At 40.8% G+C, this 19,020-nt stretch overlaps 1 protein-coding gene across 1 annotated transcript in view; it reads right to left on the bottom strand.

Annotated features, from left to right (window-relative positions):
* Positions 1-19,020, bottom strand: part of GRIK2 (glutamate ionotropic receptor kainate type subunit 2) — a 1,085,136-nt gene that overhangs the window by 617,663 nt on the left and 448,453 nt on the right. The window contains exon 4 of the mRNA XM_040428804.1: positions 4,780-4,961. Within this exon, the coding sequence (XP_040284738.1) occupies positions 4,780-4,961 (182 nt within the window). The remainder of the gene's footprint in view (positions 1-4,779; positions 4,962-19,020) is intronic.

Here is a 19,020-nt window from a genome sequence, read left to right as displayed (position 1 = left end):
TAACTCCACCACAGCAGGATTCAGCAGCACCTGCTCTTTCTTGTAATTGCCCCTAGCAACTGCCTATTTTTGCTCTTTTCTCATGGACAACTTGCCCACATCATCCACCATATGTAAGGGGTAGCTCTCTTTTCACTGGGATCGCAACCACACACTTCTTCATGGACACCAGGATTTATGGCCAAACTGTGCTTTATTGTGGCACTTAGCATAACGAAAAACATACAAAGCCAAAATAAAACGCCTTGCCCGTCTGGGCACTACCTAAACACATAGGTGTCCCTGACTCACCTCTAAGTACCACATAGGGTCGGGTCTCAGGCTCCAAGCTTTAGCAGGTTCCGCTCATCAAGCGTCAGTCCACACAGGGGAGAGATCAGGCTTTGCATAGCCTTATGGCCCCTCAGTCCTCCTGACTGAGACCACATACAGAGCCTCTGCTCCAGGTTCACAGACACTCCCCCCAGATTGACACACTGAGGTTGGATTTATGCCAGACTGATTAGGGTAGGCTTCACCTGTGCTCACCTCAGGCATAAGGGAATACCCGTGCTGGAAGGGTGTGGACCGGCAGCTCCCACTACCAAGCCTAACTGCCAGTCCAATTAAAATCCAGCCCAGAATACAACGTAAACAAAACTGTCCACTGCACACTTCTGGATTTTAGTTATCTCACCCAGCTGAGGTATCTGGGTGAGATATACACGCCCTCCTGCATTGTACGCCTTGCCACACTTGGGTAGTCATATGTGTTTTTAATTATGTAATCATTACACTTAATGATGTCTCTTATCTTTTATGTTATGTAACTACATTTGATTATTGCGATTCCTACACATGCTATTCCATCATGTTAAAATTGCACTATTATTCAAATTTTTTACTCCTATTTATATAATCATGGGGTTTGTATTTAGACTTTTTGTATTAATTATTCTTAATAATCAATTATCATGTGGGTGTGTATATATACTTGTATTTGAGCACCATTGTGTTTTCATCACTGCTTGAGAAAGATCCCATTGAGTGGATTGAAACGTTGTTGTTTTCTTGGTGAATAAATTTACACTATTTTTGGAAGTGCCGTGGAATTTGTCAGTCTATCTATCTATCTATCTATCTATCTATCTATCTATCTATCTATCTATCTATCTATCAAACTTTTGCATTGTTAGCAAATGTACCTTATCCTGCTGATAGGGACCACATCCTTTAAGGAATACTGTTACTATGAAGAAATGTACTTGGCCAATGGCAATGTTAATTGATGCTACACTAGCAAGTCTGAGACATCAAATTAGCTTATAACCCATTCACCATTTCCCGTTTGCCCTAGTTGTCTAGCCATCAGAATTTGGCCCTTGTCAAATTCATCCTTTTTTCTGCATCCAACATAGCATCTTCAAGAATTGACTGTTCACTTGATGTCTAATGTAGGTATGACCACGTGATGGGTCCACTATGGACTTTCTACATAGGAAAATCTATAGCAGCAAAAAGTGCACCATCAGCTGGGTGACAGCATCAGAATAGTTGCAACAGCACGTGGGCAGAAGTAGCGGGCCATTTGTTGCAATGTTACAGTGTGGCAGCACACTACAATCAGATAATTACTGCCAGAATGATCTAGTCTATTGTATAAGGCACCGATGTCTGGAAATCCTGGTTGATCCAGGCCTAATTCATCTTTATAAAGGTTAATCTTCCAAGATTTTGTGTTGAAAAGTGAGTTTTCTTTGGGATAACTATGGCACCCACCGCACTAAACACCCACTCTGATGCCACACTACTGGCCAGACAGGAAAGCTCATTCAGGGCAAAATTGGCTAGTTGCAGTCACAATCCAAGTTTGGCTGTTCAGTTTGGTGGCTTTCTTCAGTAGGCGAGTGAAGAAAATGGCTCATCAGAGAGTCAAGACTTAAGTTGCTGCTGAGGGAGCTGGTGTTGCTCCTGCACCCCCACCTCAACCCCCTCCAGTAGTCATAGCAGTAAATCATGAGCTCAGAGAGTTTCCCGGTTAGACCTTTATGAGGATGAGCAATGGGCCATGTAGGCAGCAACCAACTGCAAAGGATGTCTAGATAGTAGTTGAGTTTTTCAACCATCTCAGAAGGTGTAAAAAAGTCCCCCATTTTGGACGGGTAGTGAGGGTTTAACGTTGTGGAGAACTAGTAGTCATCCCACTCAAGTCGTCACTACTCAAGCAATTCAAGCATACAACTGGCCATTTGTGCAAGGGACTCGGAGTGACTTCCTGCCCCTATCTCCACTGCATACTGTCACAGTCTGTCGGGGTCATCTGTGTCATCTTCCTCATTGCCTTCTAGCTCCTCATGCTCCTTCTGCTCCTCTCCTGTCATTTGGACAGATAGACCACCTAGTTGTGTATAGAATTCCTGGGAATTTGTTTCCTCGTCCTCCTCCTGTGCCAGTTCAGCATCCACAGGGCTCAGGTGGCTGTGAGATGTAGGTGCCACATCTTCTGTCTCCTCGCCAGTCATATTTATCAGCATCCCCTCCCGAATGTGAAGGAATGGAATGACATCATTCATTCCATAGTCCTGGCATCTGACAAATAAAGTGACCTCCTCAAAGGTCCTGAGCAAACGTCTGAGTGTCACTGATGAGTTGCCACTCTCTAACCTCAACGTTACACCAGGGAGTAGTCCTGTATATTTGCATCATCAAAAAATCAGTCACAAGTATCCTCTGCTCATACAGTCAGTCCAACATGTGGAGGGTGGAGTTCCACCATGTGGAAACCTCACATATGAGATGATGTAGGGGGAAACCATTCTGCCTTTGCAGATCAAGGAGGGCGTGTTTTGCAGGATAAGAGTGGCTGAAGTGCATGCACAGTTTCCTCGCCATTGTCAAGATGTCTTGCAGTTGGGTGGAAGATTCAGGAGCTGGGTGACAACCAGATTGAAGATATGCGCCATTCAGGGTGCATGGGTCAGCCCTGCCTGATGCAGAGCAGACAGAATGCTTAGACAATGCTGCGCTTTGCATAGGTGGTATGCTGGAGGACCACTCTGAACTGCCTATTGCCTGCCTTTGTCTGCTGGTTTGGATTTTATTGCTTCTCCTGGTGAACTGTTTTTGACATAGCTCCAGATTAACCCATAGTCTGCTGTTTAGACTATGACTTGTACACTATTCCTTTGTAGCCTCCCTGATCATTCTGGCAAGTCTTCTAATAGGGATCTTGTACTTGATTTCTGCTACCTTAGGGCTCGTTCATACGACCGCTGGTGTCCCGTGCCCGTGCTGTGAACTGCGAATTGCAGCCCGCAATGCACGGGCACCTTCCGTGGGGCAGGCGCATGGGGATCGCAGACCCATTCACTTGAATGGGTCCGCGATCCCTCCGTTCCGCAAAAAGATAGCGCATGTGCTATGTTTTTGCGGTGCTGAGGCACGGAACAGGACCCCAGAAAGCACTCCGTAGTGCTTTTGTAGTGTTCTGTTCTGTGCTTCCGTTCCGCACTGTTCCGCATCCATGATGTGAAATGACAACGAAGCGGTTACCGTGTATTGCGGATCCACAAATGCGGTCGACAATACGGGAATGGGACACCAACGGTCGTGTAAACGAGCCCTTATTCTGCAGATGTAGACCTGGGTCCCTAGCAGCCAAGTCTATCTAGCCATGCAGTAGGCTCTGTTGAAGAAGGGGAATCTTTAGTTTCCACTAATTGAAATGGTTAAAAAAGTTAAGACTGGTAGCAGTTTTTGAGTTTGCTGGCTGTGCTTCTGGACAGTGACCATAATATTTCCTTACAGTTATTTGTACTTTTTGACAATATTATTTTGGGTAAGTACCATTCTTTTTGTTTATAGAATTATTCAGAATAGAAATCATATAAGATGTTCTAGTATAGAAATGTAGTTTTAGAGGAGTTGTCTCACTTCAGCAAATAGCATTTTTATGTAGATAAAGTTAATACATTGCACTTACTAATGTATTGTTATAATCTATATTATTTCCTTTGCAGGCTGGATTTATTTTTTCATCATATTATATGTATATATATATATATATATATATATATATACATATATATATATATTATTATTATTTTTTTTTTGTTAGTTTCCATGGTTATGACCGCCCTACAATCCAGTAACGGTGGCCATGGTTGCACACTATAGGGAAAAACACTAGCTTATGTAGACTCCTGTGGTCCTGGCCACCAGAGATGCTGATGTTTTTTCCTATAGTGTGCAATCACTACCACCACTGCTGGATTGCAGGGTGGTCGCAACCATGGAGACAAACAGTGTATAATGTGATTGAAAAATGAATAAAGCCAGCAAAGGAAGCAATATGGACAATCACAATACATTAGTAAGTGGCTTGCATTAACTTTCTCTAAATGACAAATGCCACTTGCTGAAGTGAGACCAACACTTTAAGTATTTATGAAGTCAGGATATCTAAAGTTAGATGTAACTTTATATATCCTGGGTGGAAAGTGTCTGCAACAGAAATTAACCAACAGTAGGAGCAAAAAGAAACTTATAGCGGGTGATAAGAGGAGGAACCAAGCAAAAAGGAAAGGTAAGGACAATGTAAACATCTGTATGTGTGACATATCCTATCTGCATGATTCTATATATTGTAGGACCTTAGTCTGTACGAAAGTTCTTTTGATGGGCTTTAGTTTTCACTGGAAACACTTCCACTATGGGAAAATGTTTATTAATGCTTATTAATTTCAATATACCCAGAATATTATAGTAGTTATCATGAAATATTTTATTGTAATTCTTTACCTGTTTTAGTATGCCAGCTGCCATGTCATGGCTACAGTCAAATATTACATGGAACTCTTTGCCTCTCTTCATCTCTTTCAGAAGTGGTTTGGCATCTTTTGTATCAAGAGGTAACTGACGGATTTTAAGTCTCAAATTGTACCTAGATGGAGCCTTAATGAGCTCTTGTAAGCGAATAAGACCTAGTAAGAGAAAAAAAAAAATGTCAGTGAAACACATTGACCACATAATTTAATGTGTGCAAGTAATTTCTTTACAATTAAATGGCAAAATAATTTATTAAAACACAACTTTAATTATTAAAAAACAATCTTCTAATATTTTAAATCCATGTGAAATGCACTATTAGAGCAGATAATTCATTCCAAGAAAACAAAATATATGTAAAATGTCTATGGCTGAATAACCATAAAAGATATTTCCCTTTTCTGGGCTTATACTGTAGTCGTCACATTCCTACCTCATTCCCTAGCAGATCATACAAGATGATTTACTCAGCACAGGTAATAAGCACAACATTGATGACCTTGATGCATTTTTCATTGGCAGTACAGGGAGTGCAGAATTATTAGGCAAGTTGTATTTTTGAGGATTGATTTTATTATTGAACAACAACCATGTTCTCAATGAACCCAAAAAACTCATTAATATCAAAGCTGAATATTTTTGGAAGTAGTTTTTAGTTTGTTTTTAGTTTTAGCTATTTTAGGGGGATATCTGTGTGCAGGTGACTATTACTGTGCATAATTATTAGGCAACTTAACAAAAAACAAATATATACCCATTTCAATTATTTATTTTTACCAGTGAAACCAATATAACATCTCAACATTCACAAATATACATTTCTGACATTCAAAAACAAAACAAAAACAAATCAGTGACCAATATAGCCACCTTTCTTTGCAAGGACACTCAAAAGCCTGCCATCCATGGATTCTGTCAGTGTTTTGATCTGTTCACCATCAACATTGCGTGCAGCAGCAACCACAGCCTCCCAGACACTGTTCAGAGAGGTGTACTGTTTTCCCTCCTTGTAAATCTCACATTTGATGATGGACCACAGGTTCTCAATGGGGTTCAGATCAGGTGAACAAGGAGGCCATGTCATTAGATTTTCTTCTTTTATACCCTTTCTTGCCAGCCACGCTGTGGAGTACTTGGACGCGTGTGATGAAGCATTGTCCTGCATGAAAATCATGTTTTTCTTGAAGGATGCAGACTTCTTCCTGTACCACTGCTTGAAGAAGGTGTCTTCCAGAAACTGGCAGTAGGACTGGGAGTTGAGCTTGACTCCATCCTCAACCCGAAAAGGCCCCACAAGCTCATCTTTGATGATACCAGCCCAAAGCAGTACTCCACCTCCACCTTGCTGGCGTCTGAGTCGGACTGGAGCTCTCTGCCCTTTACCAATCCAGCCACGGGCCCATCCATCTGGCCCATCAAGACTCACTCTCATTTCATCAGTCCATAAAACCTTAGAAAAATCAGTCTTGAGATATTTCTTGGCCCAGTCTTGACGTTTCAGCTTGTGTGTCTTCTTCAGTGGTGGTCGTCTTTCAGCCTTTCTTACCTTGGCCATGTCTCTGAGTATTGCACACCTTGTGCTTTTGGGCACTCCAGTGATGTTGCAGCTCTGAAATATGGCCAAACTGGTGGCAAGTGGCATCTTGGCAGCTGCACGCTTGACTTTTCTCAGTTCATGGGCAGTTATTTTGCGCCTTGGTTTTTCCACACGCTTCTTGCGACCCTGTTGACTATTTTGAATGAAACGCTTGTTGTTCAATGATCACGCTTCAGAAGCTTTGCAATTTTAAGAGTGCTGCATCCCTCTGCAAGATATCTCACTATTTTTGACTTTTCTGAGCCTGTCAAGTCCTTCTTTTGACCCATTTTGACAAAGGAAAGGAAGTTGCCTAATAATTATGCACACCTAATATAGGGTGTTGATGTCATTAGACCACACCCCTTCTCATTACAGAGATGCACATCACCTAATATGCTTAATTGGTAGTAGGCTTTCGAGCCTATACAGCTTGGAGTAAGACAACATGCATAAAGAGGATGATGTGATCAAAATACTCATTTGCCTAATAATTCTGCACGCAGTGTATAGCTTTACTATTTAATATGTTCTGTACTGTATATATGTAACATTTTTACTGGTAATCCAAGCTGGTGGTTTCTGAGAAGCACGAACAGTTTATAAATGAGGTTAAGTTTTCATATACAAATTTTGTGGTCTGACTGATCCAGTAAGGTATAAATATTAAACATACAATGTACATAATTTTTTGCTTTAGATCTCCAAAATATTTTTTGAAGGACATGCTATACTTAGTTAAAAATCTCTCCAAAGCCAAGAAATACAATAAAATTAAAAAAATTACTGTACCCACCAGTTCATCCTCCACTGTTTTCAGTAGAAAACAGCTCTACCACAGCTTTAGTCCTCCATGCCGGGAATTTTTTTACTTGGCTGTATGTGTCATATAGCTTATGTTGCCAAACACTAGCTTCATCAATATAAGGCATAAGACTGCAGAGGTTAGTGACTGGCTGCAGCATTCCTGTGGTGTATACAGCTGTGTCACCAATGTAGCATTTAAACCCACACTAGGGTTTAGGTGCTGGTAGTGGGAGACTCCATTATTAGGGGAACAGATAGGGAAATCTGTCACAAAGACCGTGATCGCCGAACAGTGTGCTGTCTTCCTGGCGCTAGAGTTCGACACATCGCGGATCGGGTTGACAGATTACTGGGAGGGGCTGGAGATGATCCAGCGGTCATGGTCCATATCGGAACCAATGACAAAGTTAGAGGTAGGTGGAGAGTCCTTAAAAATGATTTCAGGGATTTAGGTCAAAAGCTGAGGGCAAGGACTTCAAAGGTAGTATTTTCCGAAATACTGCCTGTACCACGAGCCACACAAGAAAGGCAATGGGAGATTAGGGAGATTAACAAGTGGCTCAAAAACTGGTGTAGGAAGGAGGGGTTTGGGTTCCTGGAGAACTGGGCCGATTTTTCTATCGGCTACAGGCTCTATCGTAGGGACGGGCTGCACCTCAATGGGGAAGGGGCAGCTGTGCTGGGGAGAAAGATGGCTAGAAGGTTGGAGGAGTGTTTAAACTAGGGACTGGGGGGGAGGGTAATTACGTTATAGGAGGGGAAGATAGTGCAGATAGAGACCGGGGGCAAGGTAATAAGAATGGGGGAGGAATGGAAGGAGGGAATAGAACAGTTCAGAAGGAAAGGTGTAGGGTAAAAAATATACATAAACCTCTCAAATGTATGTATACTAATGCCAGAAGCCTGACTAATAAAACTGGTGAACTGGAATTAGTGATGTGTGAGGAGGACTATGACATAGTGGGAATAACTGAGACATGGCTGGATGAAAGCTATGACTGGGCAGTTAATGTACAAGGTTACAGTCTGTTTAGAAAGGATCGTCAAAACCGGAGAGGGGGAGGGGTCTGCCTTTATATAAAGTCCTGTCTAAAGCCCACAGTCCGAGAAAATATAAGTGAGGGACATGAACATGTGGAGTCACTGTGGGTAGAGATACATGGAGCTAAAAACAACTATAAATTACTAATAGGAGTTTACTATAAACCACCGAATATACCAGAGTCCACAGAAAATCTACTACTAAACGAGATAGACGAGGCGGCAAATCATAATGAGGTGCTTATTATGGGGGACTTCAACTACCCAGATATAGACTGGGAAACTGAAACTTGTATATCTCATAAGGGAAACAGGTTCGTGGCAATAACCAAAGACAATTACCTCTCCCAACTGGTTCAGGACCCGACTAGAGGGACGGCCATACTGGACTTAGTATTAACCAATAGACCTGACAGAACAACAGACGTGCAGGTTGGGGGACACCTGGGAAATAGTGACCATAAAGTAATAACCTTCCAATTATCATTCAAAAGAGCGTTTCTACAGGGAGGAACAAAAATACCAAACTTCAAAAAAGCTAAATTTAGCCAACTAAGAGAGGCCATAGGCCAAACTAACTGGGACAAAGTCCTCACAAATACAGACACAAAATGGGATATCTTTAAAAACATCCTAAAAACTCATTGTGAGAGGTACATACCGTATGGTAATAAAAGGTTAAGGAACAAAAAGAAACCAATGTGGATAAATAGAACTGTAAAGAAAGCAATAAATGACAAAAAGAAAGCATATAAAACACTAAAACAGGAGGGTAGCACGGAAGCACTGAAAAACTATAAGGAAAAAAATAGAACATGTAAAAAACAAATAAAAGCGGCCAAACTAGAGACCGAGAGATTAATTGCCAAAGAGAGTAAAACTAACCCTAAAATGTTCTTCAATTATATAAATGTTAAAAAGTATAAATCTGAAGGTGTTGGCCCTTTAAAGAGTAATGAGGGGGGAGTCGCAGAGAGCGACGAGGAGAAAGCAAAGCTGTTAAATATTTTTTCTCCAATGTATTCACTGAGGAAAATAAACTGTCAGATGACATGCAGAATGTAAAAATAAATTCCCCATTAAAAGTGTCCTGTCTGACCCAGGAAGAAGTACATCAGCGACTTAAAAAGATTAAAATAGACAAATCGCCAGGACCGGATGACATACACCCCCGTATCCTAAAGGAATTAAGTAATGTCATAGCCAGACCCTTATTTCTGATATTTGCAGACTCTATACTGACAGGGAATGTCCCACAGGATTGGCGCGTGGCATATGTGGTGCCAATATTCAAAAAGGGGCCAAAAACAGAGCCTGGAAACTATAGGCCGGTAAGTTTAACATCTGTTGTGGGTAAACTGTTTGAAGGTTTTCTGAGAGATGCTATATTAGAGCATCTCAACGGAAATAAGCAAATAACGCCATATCAGCATGGCTTCGTGAGGGATCGGTCATGTCAGACTAATTTAATCAGTTTCTATGAGGAGGTAAGTTCTAGACTTGACAGCGGCGAATCAATGGATGTCGTATATCTGGACTTCTCCAAAGCATTTGACACTGTACCACATAAAAGGTTAGTATATAAAATGAGAATGCTCGGACTGGGAGAAAACATCTGTATGTGGGTAAGTAACTGGCTGAGTGATAGAAAACAGAGGGTGGTTATTAACGGTACACACTCAGATTGGGTCACTGTCACTAGTGGAGTACCTCAGGGGTCAGTCTTGGGCCCTATTCTCTTCAATATATTTATTAATGATCTTGTAGAAGGCTTGCATAGTAAAGTATCAATTTTCGCAGATGACACTAAACTGTGTAAAGTAATTTACACTGATGAGGACAGTATACTGCTACAGAGGGATCTGGATAGATTGGAGGCTTGGGCAGAGAAGTGGCAGATGAGGTTTAACACTGATAAATGTAAAGTTATGCACATGGGAAGGAAAAATGCAAGTCACCCGTACATACTAAATGGTAAAACACTCGGTAACACTGACATGGAAAAGGATCTAGGAATTTTAATAAACAGCAAACTAAGCAGCAAAAACCAGTGTCAGGCAGCTGCTGCCAAGGCCAACAAGATAATGGGTTGTATCAGAAGGGGCATAGATTCCCGTGATAGGAACATAGTCCTACCACTTTACAAATCGCTAGTCAGACCACACATGGAGTACTGTGTACAGTTCTGGGCTCCTGTAAACAAGGCAGACATAGCAGAGCTGGAGAGGGTTCAGAGGAGGGCAACTAAAGTAATAACTGGAATGGGGCAACTACAGTACCCTGAAAGATTATCAAAATTAGGGTTATTCACTTTAGAAAAAAGACGACTGAGGGGAGATCTAATTAATATGTATAAATATATCAGGGGTCAGTACAGAGATCTATCCCATCAGCTATTTATCCCCAGGACTGTGACTGTGACGAGGGGACATCCTCTGCGTTTGGAGGAAAGAAGGTTTGTACACAAACATAGAAAAGGATTCTTTACGGTAAGAGCAGTGAGACTATGGAACTCTCTGCCTGAGGAGGTGGTGATGGTGAGTACAATAAAGGAATTCAAGAGGGGCCTGGACGTATTTCTGGAGCTTAATAATATTACAGGCTATAGCTACTAGAGAGGGGTCGTTGATCCAGGGAGTTATTCTGATTGCCTGATTGGAGTCGGGAAGGAATTTTTTATTCCCCTAAAGTGGAGAAAATTGGCTTCTACCTCACAGGGTTTTTGGCCTTCCTCTGGATCAACTTGCAGGATAACAGGCCGAACTGGATGGACAAATGTCTTTTTTCGGCCTTATGTACTATGTTACTATGTTACTAGAGCTGGGACTGGATCTGCAGCACTGTAAACTGCAGGGGATTTTATATGGAATATTTTTTCACCCTATTTTTCATACTGGCCATTTATATATTTGTATTTGTATATTCTGCCCCCCTTAGATGTATCTTTTCAAGACAAAATAAATGTATTTTCTGTTAATCTTTATTCATTACTAAGACCCCCCTGCTCCTTAACACTTTAGTTACTTAGCCTTGTTCATCTTCACAGCATCATTCGTATAAACTGGTGCCCAAAACTGAACAGTATATTCCAGATAAGGCTGCATCAAAGCTTTGTAAAGTAGTAATATTACATCCCTGTGCCACAAGCCCATATTTCTTAATACATGACAATATTCTGCTGGTCATGTACCCATGCATATGAACGAACTGACCATCAACTAGGTTAACCCCTGCCCCACTGTCAATAAATACTTCAATTCCCACAGTTTTGGAGTCTAGCGCCACCTTGGTAGGAAGAAGAAATCGGATACTACTACTGCAAAAGACAAAAGTAATTTCTCAGATTCCCCACCCACACCATCAAGAATAAGATGAGGACTAAAAAACTTATTTTTTATCTTTTTAACCATGACGTTTAAAATAAGGACATACGTTAACAAATTGTCCCCCTTTTCCACAGAGTCTCATCTTAAGCCTAAAGGGACCTTGCTGCCTCCAACGACGCTGGATATTCGTGAAACACCAATGCATACTTCAGGCTCTCGGATAACCCTTGGCAGAATTGACTACGGAGAGCAGGATCATTCCACTCTGTATCCATAGCCCATCTGCTAAATTCAGAGCAATAGGTCTCCGCAGAACGCCCTCCCTGCCGTAAGCCACGAGACTTGGTCTCGGCCAGGGGGATCCGATCTGGGTCATCATAGATAAGTCATAGACCTCTGAAAAATGTATCTACCGACCAAAGGGACTGTGATCTGGTCAGCAACAAAAAAGCCCAAGACTGAGCGTCACCTTTTAGCAAAGAAATGATTATATCCACTCTTTGACTCTTGTCCCCAGAAGAGCCAGAAAAGCATAGACGCACTTTAAAATATAATTTTCACGACTCCCTGAACCAAGTAAAATTGTCACTTTCCCTGGAAAATCTGTCTGGAAGAGTCACCTTGGGTTCAGGGCAGACCTGGTTCCTGCTGTCGTAACCAGCCATCTGCGGTCTCTGGATCTGTGAGACGGTCGTGCGGAGGTCAGCTACCTCCAGAGACAGCAGCTGGAGTTGTCTGACCAGTGCAGAAATAGAATCTATTGCTGCACTGATACAAACAAAATGGCGTTTTTGGGGTGGTTGATAATGTCACGAATAATGGGGAGGGGAGGGACACTAGAAAGACAACCGAAGGGATAAGACAAAGAATTAGACCTAAAAGCTAGGGAGAGGGGAAAGTTCAACTCCTAGGAAACCCCTAGATCTGGCCCTGACTCCTGTCAGTATGTATAGACCCTGAAGGTGGGAAAATACATACTCCGTAACCTAAACCCTAGGAGCCCTGAGATGCCCTAGAGGTAGTAAAAGGGAATGTGACTACTGGTTCCTTCCCAGGTGAACAAACCAGCATCTCCCTGAGGCCTGGTAACAACAAGCACAATGGAACAACCAAATACAAATAGCAGTACAACTTATCTTATAGAAAATGGATGAGCAGGAACAGGTAAGGTCCACACACCAACTCTTCCAAATTTAAGCAGAGAATACCACCCGCATGGTATGAAGTGTGAAAACAAACTAAATAGGGAAGCAGTAATGACTGCCAGCTGCACCTGACAAGAGGTGTGGTCATTACCAAACAACAACACTGAGAATCAAGAGACTGTCAGATAACCTCAAGTGCAGTCATTCTCTCCAATCTTCTAACCTCTGTCACAGAAGGTACCGTGACAATATAATTACATTGTGATCACTATTATCTAATGTTTCATAGGAAGTTACATTTCCAACAAGCTGTGCATCGTTAGAAGATACCAGATTAAACAGAACATCGCCCCTCATCGGATCTTCTACAAACTGTCCTGCAGCAAGGATTCCCCCCCCCCCCCCCTTTGCAGATATAGCAGTACAATGACACCAGTCAATATAGATTACAATTTATAGATTTAATGAAGCATTATTTTTTCAGAGTTTATTTCCCTTTCTAATTTCACCCATAATGTTTAAACATCATCACCCACAGTTGCTTCTTTCACACTTACCTTCATATCACCTGTTACATACAGACACACTCCACTCTCATATAAAGGCACACTCCACCATTTTTTCTATTGCTCTTAGAAAATAACAACATGAATAAAGAAATAAAACTGATATGTCTAGTGCTTGATTTGAATGACATCTAAGGACCTTGATAATCAGAAACCTAGGTAATTCCATAATCTAAATATGTTATTAAGTGTGCAAATATTTAAGTATGAAGCTACCGTATGAGTATGAGGATTCCGGCAGGCAGTTCCGTCACCGGAACTGTCTGCCGGATAAGGCAATCCGGACACAAACTGATGGCATTTGTTAGACGGATCCGTCTGACAAATGTTTTAAAATCCGTCTCTCCAGTGTCATCCGGAAAAATGGATCCGGTATAAAAAATGCGCAGACCAGAAACCCGGATTCGTTTTGCCAAAACAATCCGGCACTAATACACTTCAATGTAAATTAATGGCGGATCCGGCATTCCGGCAAGTGTTCAGTATTTTTGGCTGGAGAGAAAACTGCAGCCTGCTGCGGTATTTTCTCCGTCCAAAAAACGTAAGCAGGACTGAACTGATGCATCCTGAAAGGAATGCTCTCCATTCAGAATGTATTAGGATAAAACCGATCAGTTTTTTTTCCGGTATTGAGCTCCTGTGACGGAACTCAATACCAGAAAACAAAAATGCTAGTGTGAAAGTACCCTTACATAGTAAGTCAACAGAGGGAATGTAATGTTGAGGTGATTTTTTCTTTAATCTAGGACTACATCATTATTATAACAAACTTAAAGGGGTTATCCCATGATTAATGTAAAAAATGAAAATCAGACATCATATAGTAAATGACAAACTCTTTCTAACAAAGCTAGAGGCAGCCCCGTACCTCACATGGATCCAGAGATCTCTGCTCTGCTAGATTTATATCAAGCTGGCAGCTAATGGAGAGTGTCTTTATTGCTTTATCTCAGGAGGTTTGTCTTTTCTTATGGAGCTCTCACCCTATCACAGCTCAGGCGGCAGTTGAAAGATGAAACTGAGCATGTACGGCCTTCTCAGTGAGCATGACAAAGGGTAGGTGGCGCTATACAGATACATTTTATTAAATAGTTCACTGGTTATTCAACATTTTTAATTATATACAATTACAACAGTATTGAGATCCTGGTTTGAAAACTGTAGAATATTTTTCGTGGGACAACACATTTAAATCCAGTAAACGCTACAGTATTTGTATATCAAATACTTGACATAAAAGTATGAAGACATATGCATCTTTTCTGGTACTGAAAGACTGTATGTGGAGATTTGTGTAAAATAGGGGGAAATTTTTAATTATCTTAAATACGGCATTGCAAGTATGAAGAAAAACTGGCTTTGTTGCTCATAGTGACCAATCATAGTACAGCTTTCATTTTGCATTTCCCTCTTGAAATATGAAAGCTGTGCTTTGATTGGTTGATATGCATAACAACAACAGTTTTATTTAGCGTTTTTATAAATATGCCCATATGTTTTGAATGGAGCCATAATAGGGCTGCCATAGAAGTCCATGAGGCCTCTACTCTACAGATGAAGCTAGCATTATTTTGACTCCAGGGTGTTCACTTTAACACAATCTGTTGTATTACTGTAATAGACTTTGTTGCATTATCATGTTAAGCCATTCAAGATAACATTGGTTACATCTGTTGGCTACATGAGAGAAAACATTTTCTAAGACTATCTGAGCTTTTTTGTCTGATATTCACACACATATCGTAATTCACTAATAATTTACTAAAACATTTATATCCCTTTAAATATATTGTTAATTTCTAGAAAATCCATGTACAGTTTCATATTGTGATAAGCCATGCTTTGTTATGACATGTTTATAATAGGTTTTATGTAAGCAACAACCTTTTTACAGACTGAGCTTTATATACGTACATTACTAAAAAGTCTGTCAAGTTGTCAGTTTTGCTGTGTCTGAGACTGAAACTTGATGAAGCTGACACTCATGCCACAGATTCTTAGATGGATTTTATAGTAATTATGACAGAATATTGTTTGAATGATAGTAAGGGTAAGTTATAAGTTTTACTAATCAAACAGTTGAGCTGTTAGCAGCTAATCATTAGAAACATTATTTCTTTCCAAACCTTTGAGAGTAATTTATAGCTCTAATTTCAACTGAGTTTGGATTTGTAACTTTACTGATTACAGAGGCGTATCATTGCCAATGTATTGTAACTCATGTTTCAGGTTTAGCTTGAACGTTACCTTCTTAATTATACCTTAAGGCTGGGTTCAGACCTGAGCGTATTTGATATGCGCGTTTAACGCATGTTTTTGTCGCGCATTTTTATGCGCGTTCTTTGCAATAGTAAACGCGCATTTGACGCGCGTTTGTGTGATTGACTGCAGTGTCCTATGGCCACAAACGCGTGTCAAAACGCCCCAAAGAAGCTCAAGAACTTGTTTGAGCGTAGGGCGTTTTTCAGCGCGTTCAAACGCGCTGTAAAACGCTCAAGTGAGAACCAGGGCCATAGGGAAGCATTGGTTTTCATGTGTTGAGCGTTTTACAGCGCGTTTGAACGCGCTGTAAAACGCTCAGGTCTGAACCCAGCCTAAAGTGTAGAATCAAGTCAAGTATTGTCTGCTATTAGGTGATCTTTACCTTTGAGGGACTATATTGTCAGAAAAATGAACTATGATTTAAAATAAGTTTTTACATTTAGGGGATATTCCCATCTCAGACATTGTTGGCACATTACTAGAATATGCTGTTGTAGTGTCAAATATGTGGGGCAAACCATGAGGGAGTGGAGAAATGTGAATGATACGGAACGAAAGCAAAACATGTAACAACAGCGGATGGAGGGGGGACCCATTCCATATAAAATTTATGGGGATTGAGATAGTATTGGCATCAATGAGATAAAAATATACTACAGAGAGAGAAATGGTGGATTTTTCAACTTAAAACATCCCAACCCCATGAGCTAAATGAGCAACTGTTGTTTGGCGGTTTCTTATAATTTGCATAACCAAATGCCCCCATTATCTGTTTGGTCATCTGGGATAATTTGGGGCATATGGTGCCGCCTTGAAGAGACCTGGTGGACAACATTACATAATATGTATATTTATCTGCTTCTCGATTAGATATTTACTAAAAAAAAACATCACTAAAACTGGTAGTCATTTTATTTATTCATTTACTTTTATCTTTGATTTTTATTTTTTTTGCAATATTATACAGTGCCTTCCTTGAACAAACATGATACCATTCTCCCATTGTATAGTAAACTGCCATATTGAGCCATATGACATCAGATGGATACAATTGATATCACAGCTATTTGTCACTTACATCTTTGGCCAGCAGTCACTACAATGTTGACCAATGGTAGCGTTCCCTGGGTGGAGTTTTGTCCCATAGTGTTATAAGGAACCCACCCACTCCGGCCCCCTTCTAGCAGTTAGTCAATGGCTGAGCTCCATATGAGTAATGTACTTCCGGAGGCGGTTTCCATAGTGTAGCATCCAACCAAGCAGCGCATCTTTTCCTCATTATGATGATGAATCGCTTCCGGCAAGCAGATGTGATACGCAGCACTTGACTCTTTAAAAAGACAAGTGGAACACCATTGCCATTTAAGCCACATGTTTTACAGCCTCCCAATAATTTAACCTCTGTAAACTGGACAAAGTCAATATTTCTGAATACCACATATTTGCTGTAATGAATGGAGTTAATTTTTAACATTACACCAGTGGCTTTATATCTGCAATGTGCCTCAACATCAATGTAACAAAATGCTTATTTGAAATCAAGACCGTTGTCACTGGAAATGTATGAATGTTGAAAATAAACTGTGAACTCATCTTCCAACTCAACTGACAATTTGATTGAAACAGATGAAAACAGAAGGACAGAATAGTTGGATATGGTTTACACAAGACGTCCTACGTCCTCAATGCCATCTCCAAAGATTCAAGAACTATTATGACTACAGGAGGTTTCCTATTCCATATAGTTTTCACTTCTTGTTCAACTCTAAACATAAAAGATAAAACCAACATCATAAAAACAATGGAAATCATACAAAATAGTTCCAGTTCAAAGAACCATAAATTGTTAAAATCCCTTTGTCCAATTAGTTTTTAGACCTAATTTAACCTGTCATTTTTGTGACATAATGCATTTAGACATATATAATTCTGATAAAAAATACTTTAGCTGTACATCATGAATGCTCCACAATGCAATTGTATGCACCTTTTTGCAACAATTACACTAAAATAGTAACATAAAATATTAGCTTTGGCCACAGAAAATAATGTTTTTATAATTTTTTAGGGACATCACATACATCCTTCTACTTCTATAAGGCTTTAGTACAAGGCCATATTACAGGTCCATACACGCTTTGAGAAGCTAAAGAAACTACATTGTACCTCTATGTGCCTCTGGGGAATACATCTGATGATGTTAGTTAATAACTACAGTATGTTAAATCAATTTCACCATTTAATAATAATATATACAATATGCTTGACATGTGATGCATTATAATTAGTGTTGATCGAGCACCAAAGTGCTCGGGTGCTCGAGTAGAACACTTTGGGATGCTCGGGTGCTCTACAGAGCACCAGAGCACAATGGAAGTCAATGGGAGAACCTGAGCATTAAAACAGGCACCCCCTGCTCTAAAGAGGGGAGGGTGTTTGGTTCATAGGAAAAGGTCATAAATTGATGGAAACACCACTGAAATGGATCGGGAACACCATGGGGAGGATGTCTGGATGCATCTTGGACTCCCAGGTCGCTGCTGGGAACGATGTTGTTCGAGTAGTACACCACTTTTACAGACTGACAATAATACGCACCAAACCAAAGATAAAATCGATTTTAGAGGAAAAATTGTTAGGAAAAATTCTTTCCTGTATATTTACTTGTATATAAAGTGCAAGTGCTGCCAAAAATTACAAGGAAGAGGCACTCCGATACAACCTGTATATCACATAAAGGAGGGCATCATACACACCCTTGAAAAATTATGATTGATGGCCTGCTGGTGACCATCTAAAACATTAGGGGCGAGGGCCTGCTGCTGATCTGACCATCTAAAAAATTAGGGGTGGAGGTCTGCTGCTCATTTGGGACGAGGGCCTGCTGCTGATCTGACCATCTAAAACATTATAGGCGAGGGCCTGCTGGTGACCCTCTAAAACATTTGTGGTGAGGGGCGGGCCTGTTGCTAAGCTGACCCTCTAAAACATTAGGAGCGAGGGCAGCCTAATAAGCATGTTGATATGATGGATGAGGAGGACAAGAAAAGTAAGATTGAACCATATACCCTTTTTTGTGGTGGAAGGGGTACATGGGAATATAGTGTATTCAATACACCATAAAAGCCACATTTAAAGTGCCTTTATGTTCAGCCGCTTTCCTCTAGTATAGTAGAGAAGTCAGTGGGAATCCAGGCCTTGTTCATTTTGATAAGAGTCAACCTGTCAGCATTTTCAGTTGACAGGCGGATGCGCTTATCAGTTATTATGCCCCCAACAGCACTAAATACCCACTCTGACAAAACGCTGGCAGCAGGGCAGGCCAGCACCTCCAAGGCGTAGAGCGCTAGTTCGTGCCACGTGTCCAGCTTGGACACCCAATAGTTGTTAGGCACAAAGAGATTACTGAGGACGCTGACACAGTCTGCTACATACTCCTTCACCATGTTCCAAAACCTTTCCCTCCTTGTGACACTAGGCAGCACATTAGG

This window comes from Bufo bufo, chromosome 4, assembly GCF_905171765.1.
Source record: "Bufo bufo chromosome 4, aBufBuf1.1, whole genome shotgun sequence".
Taxonomy (NCBI): domain Eukaryota; kingdom Metazoa; phylum Chordata; class Amphibia; order Anura; family Bufonidae; genus Bufo; species Bufo bufo.
The sequence above is the reverse complement of the archived record's forward strand: the minus strand, read 5'-3'. Positions and strand labels throughout refer to the sequence as shown.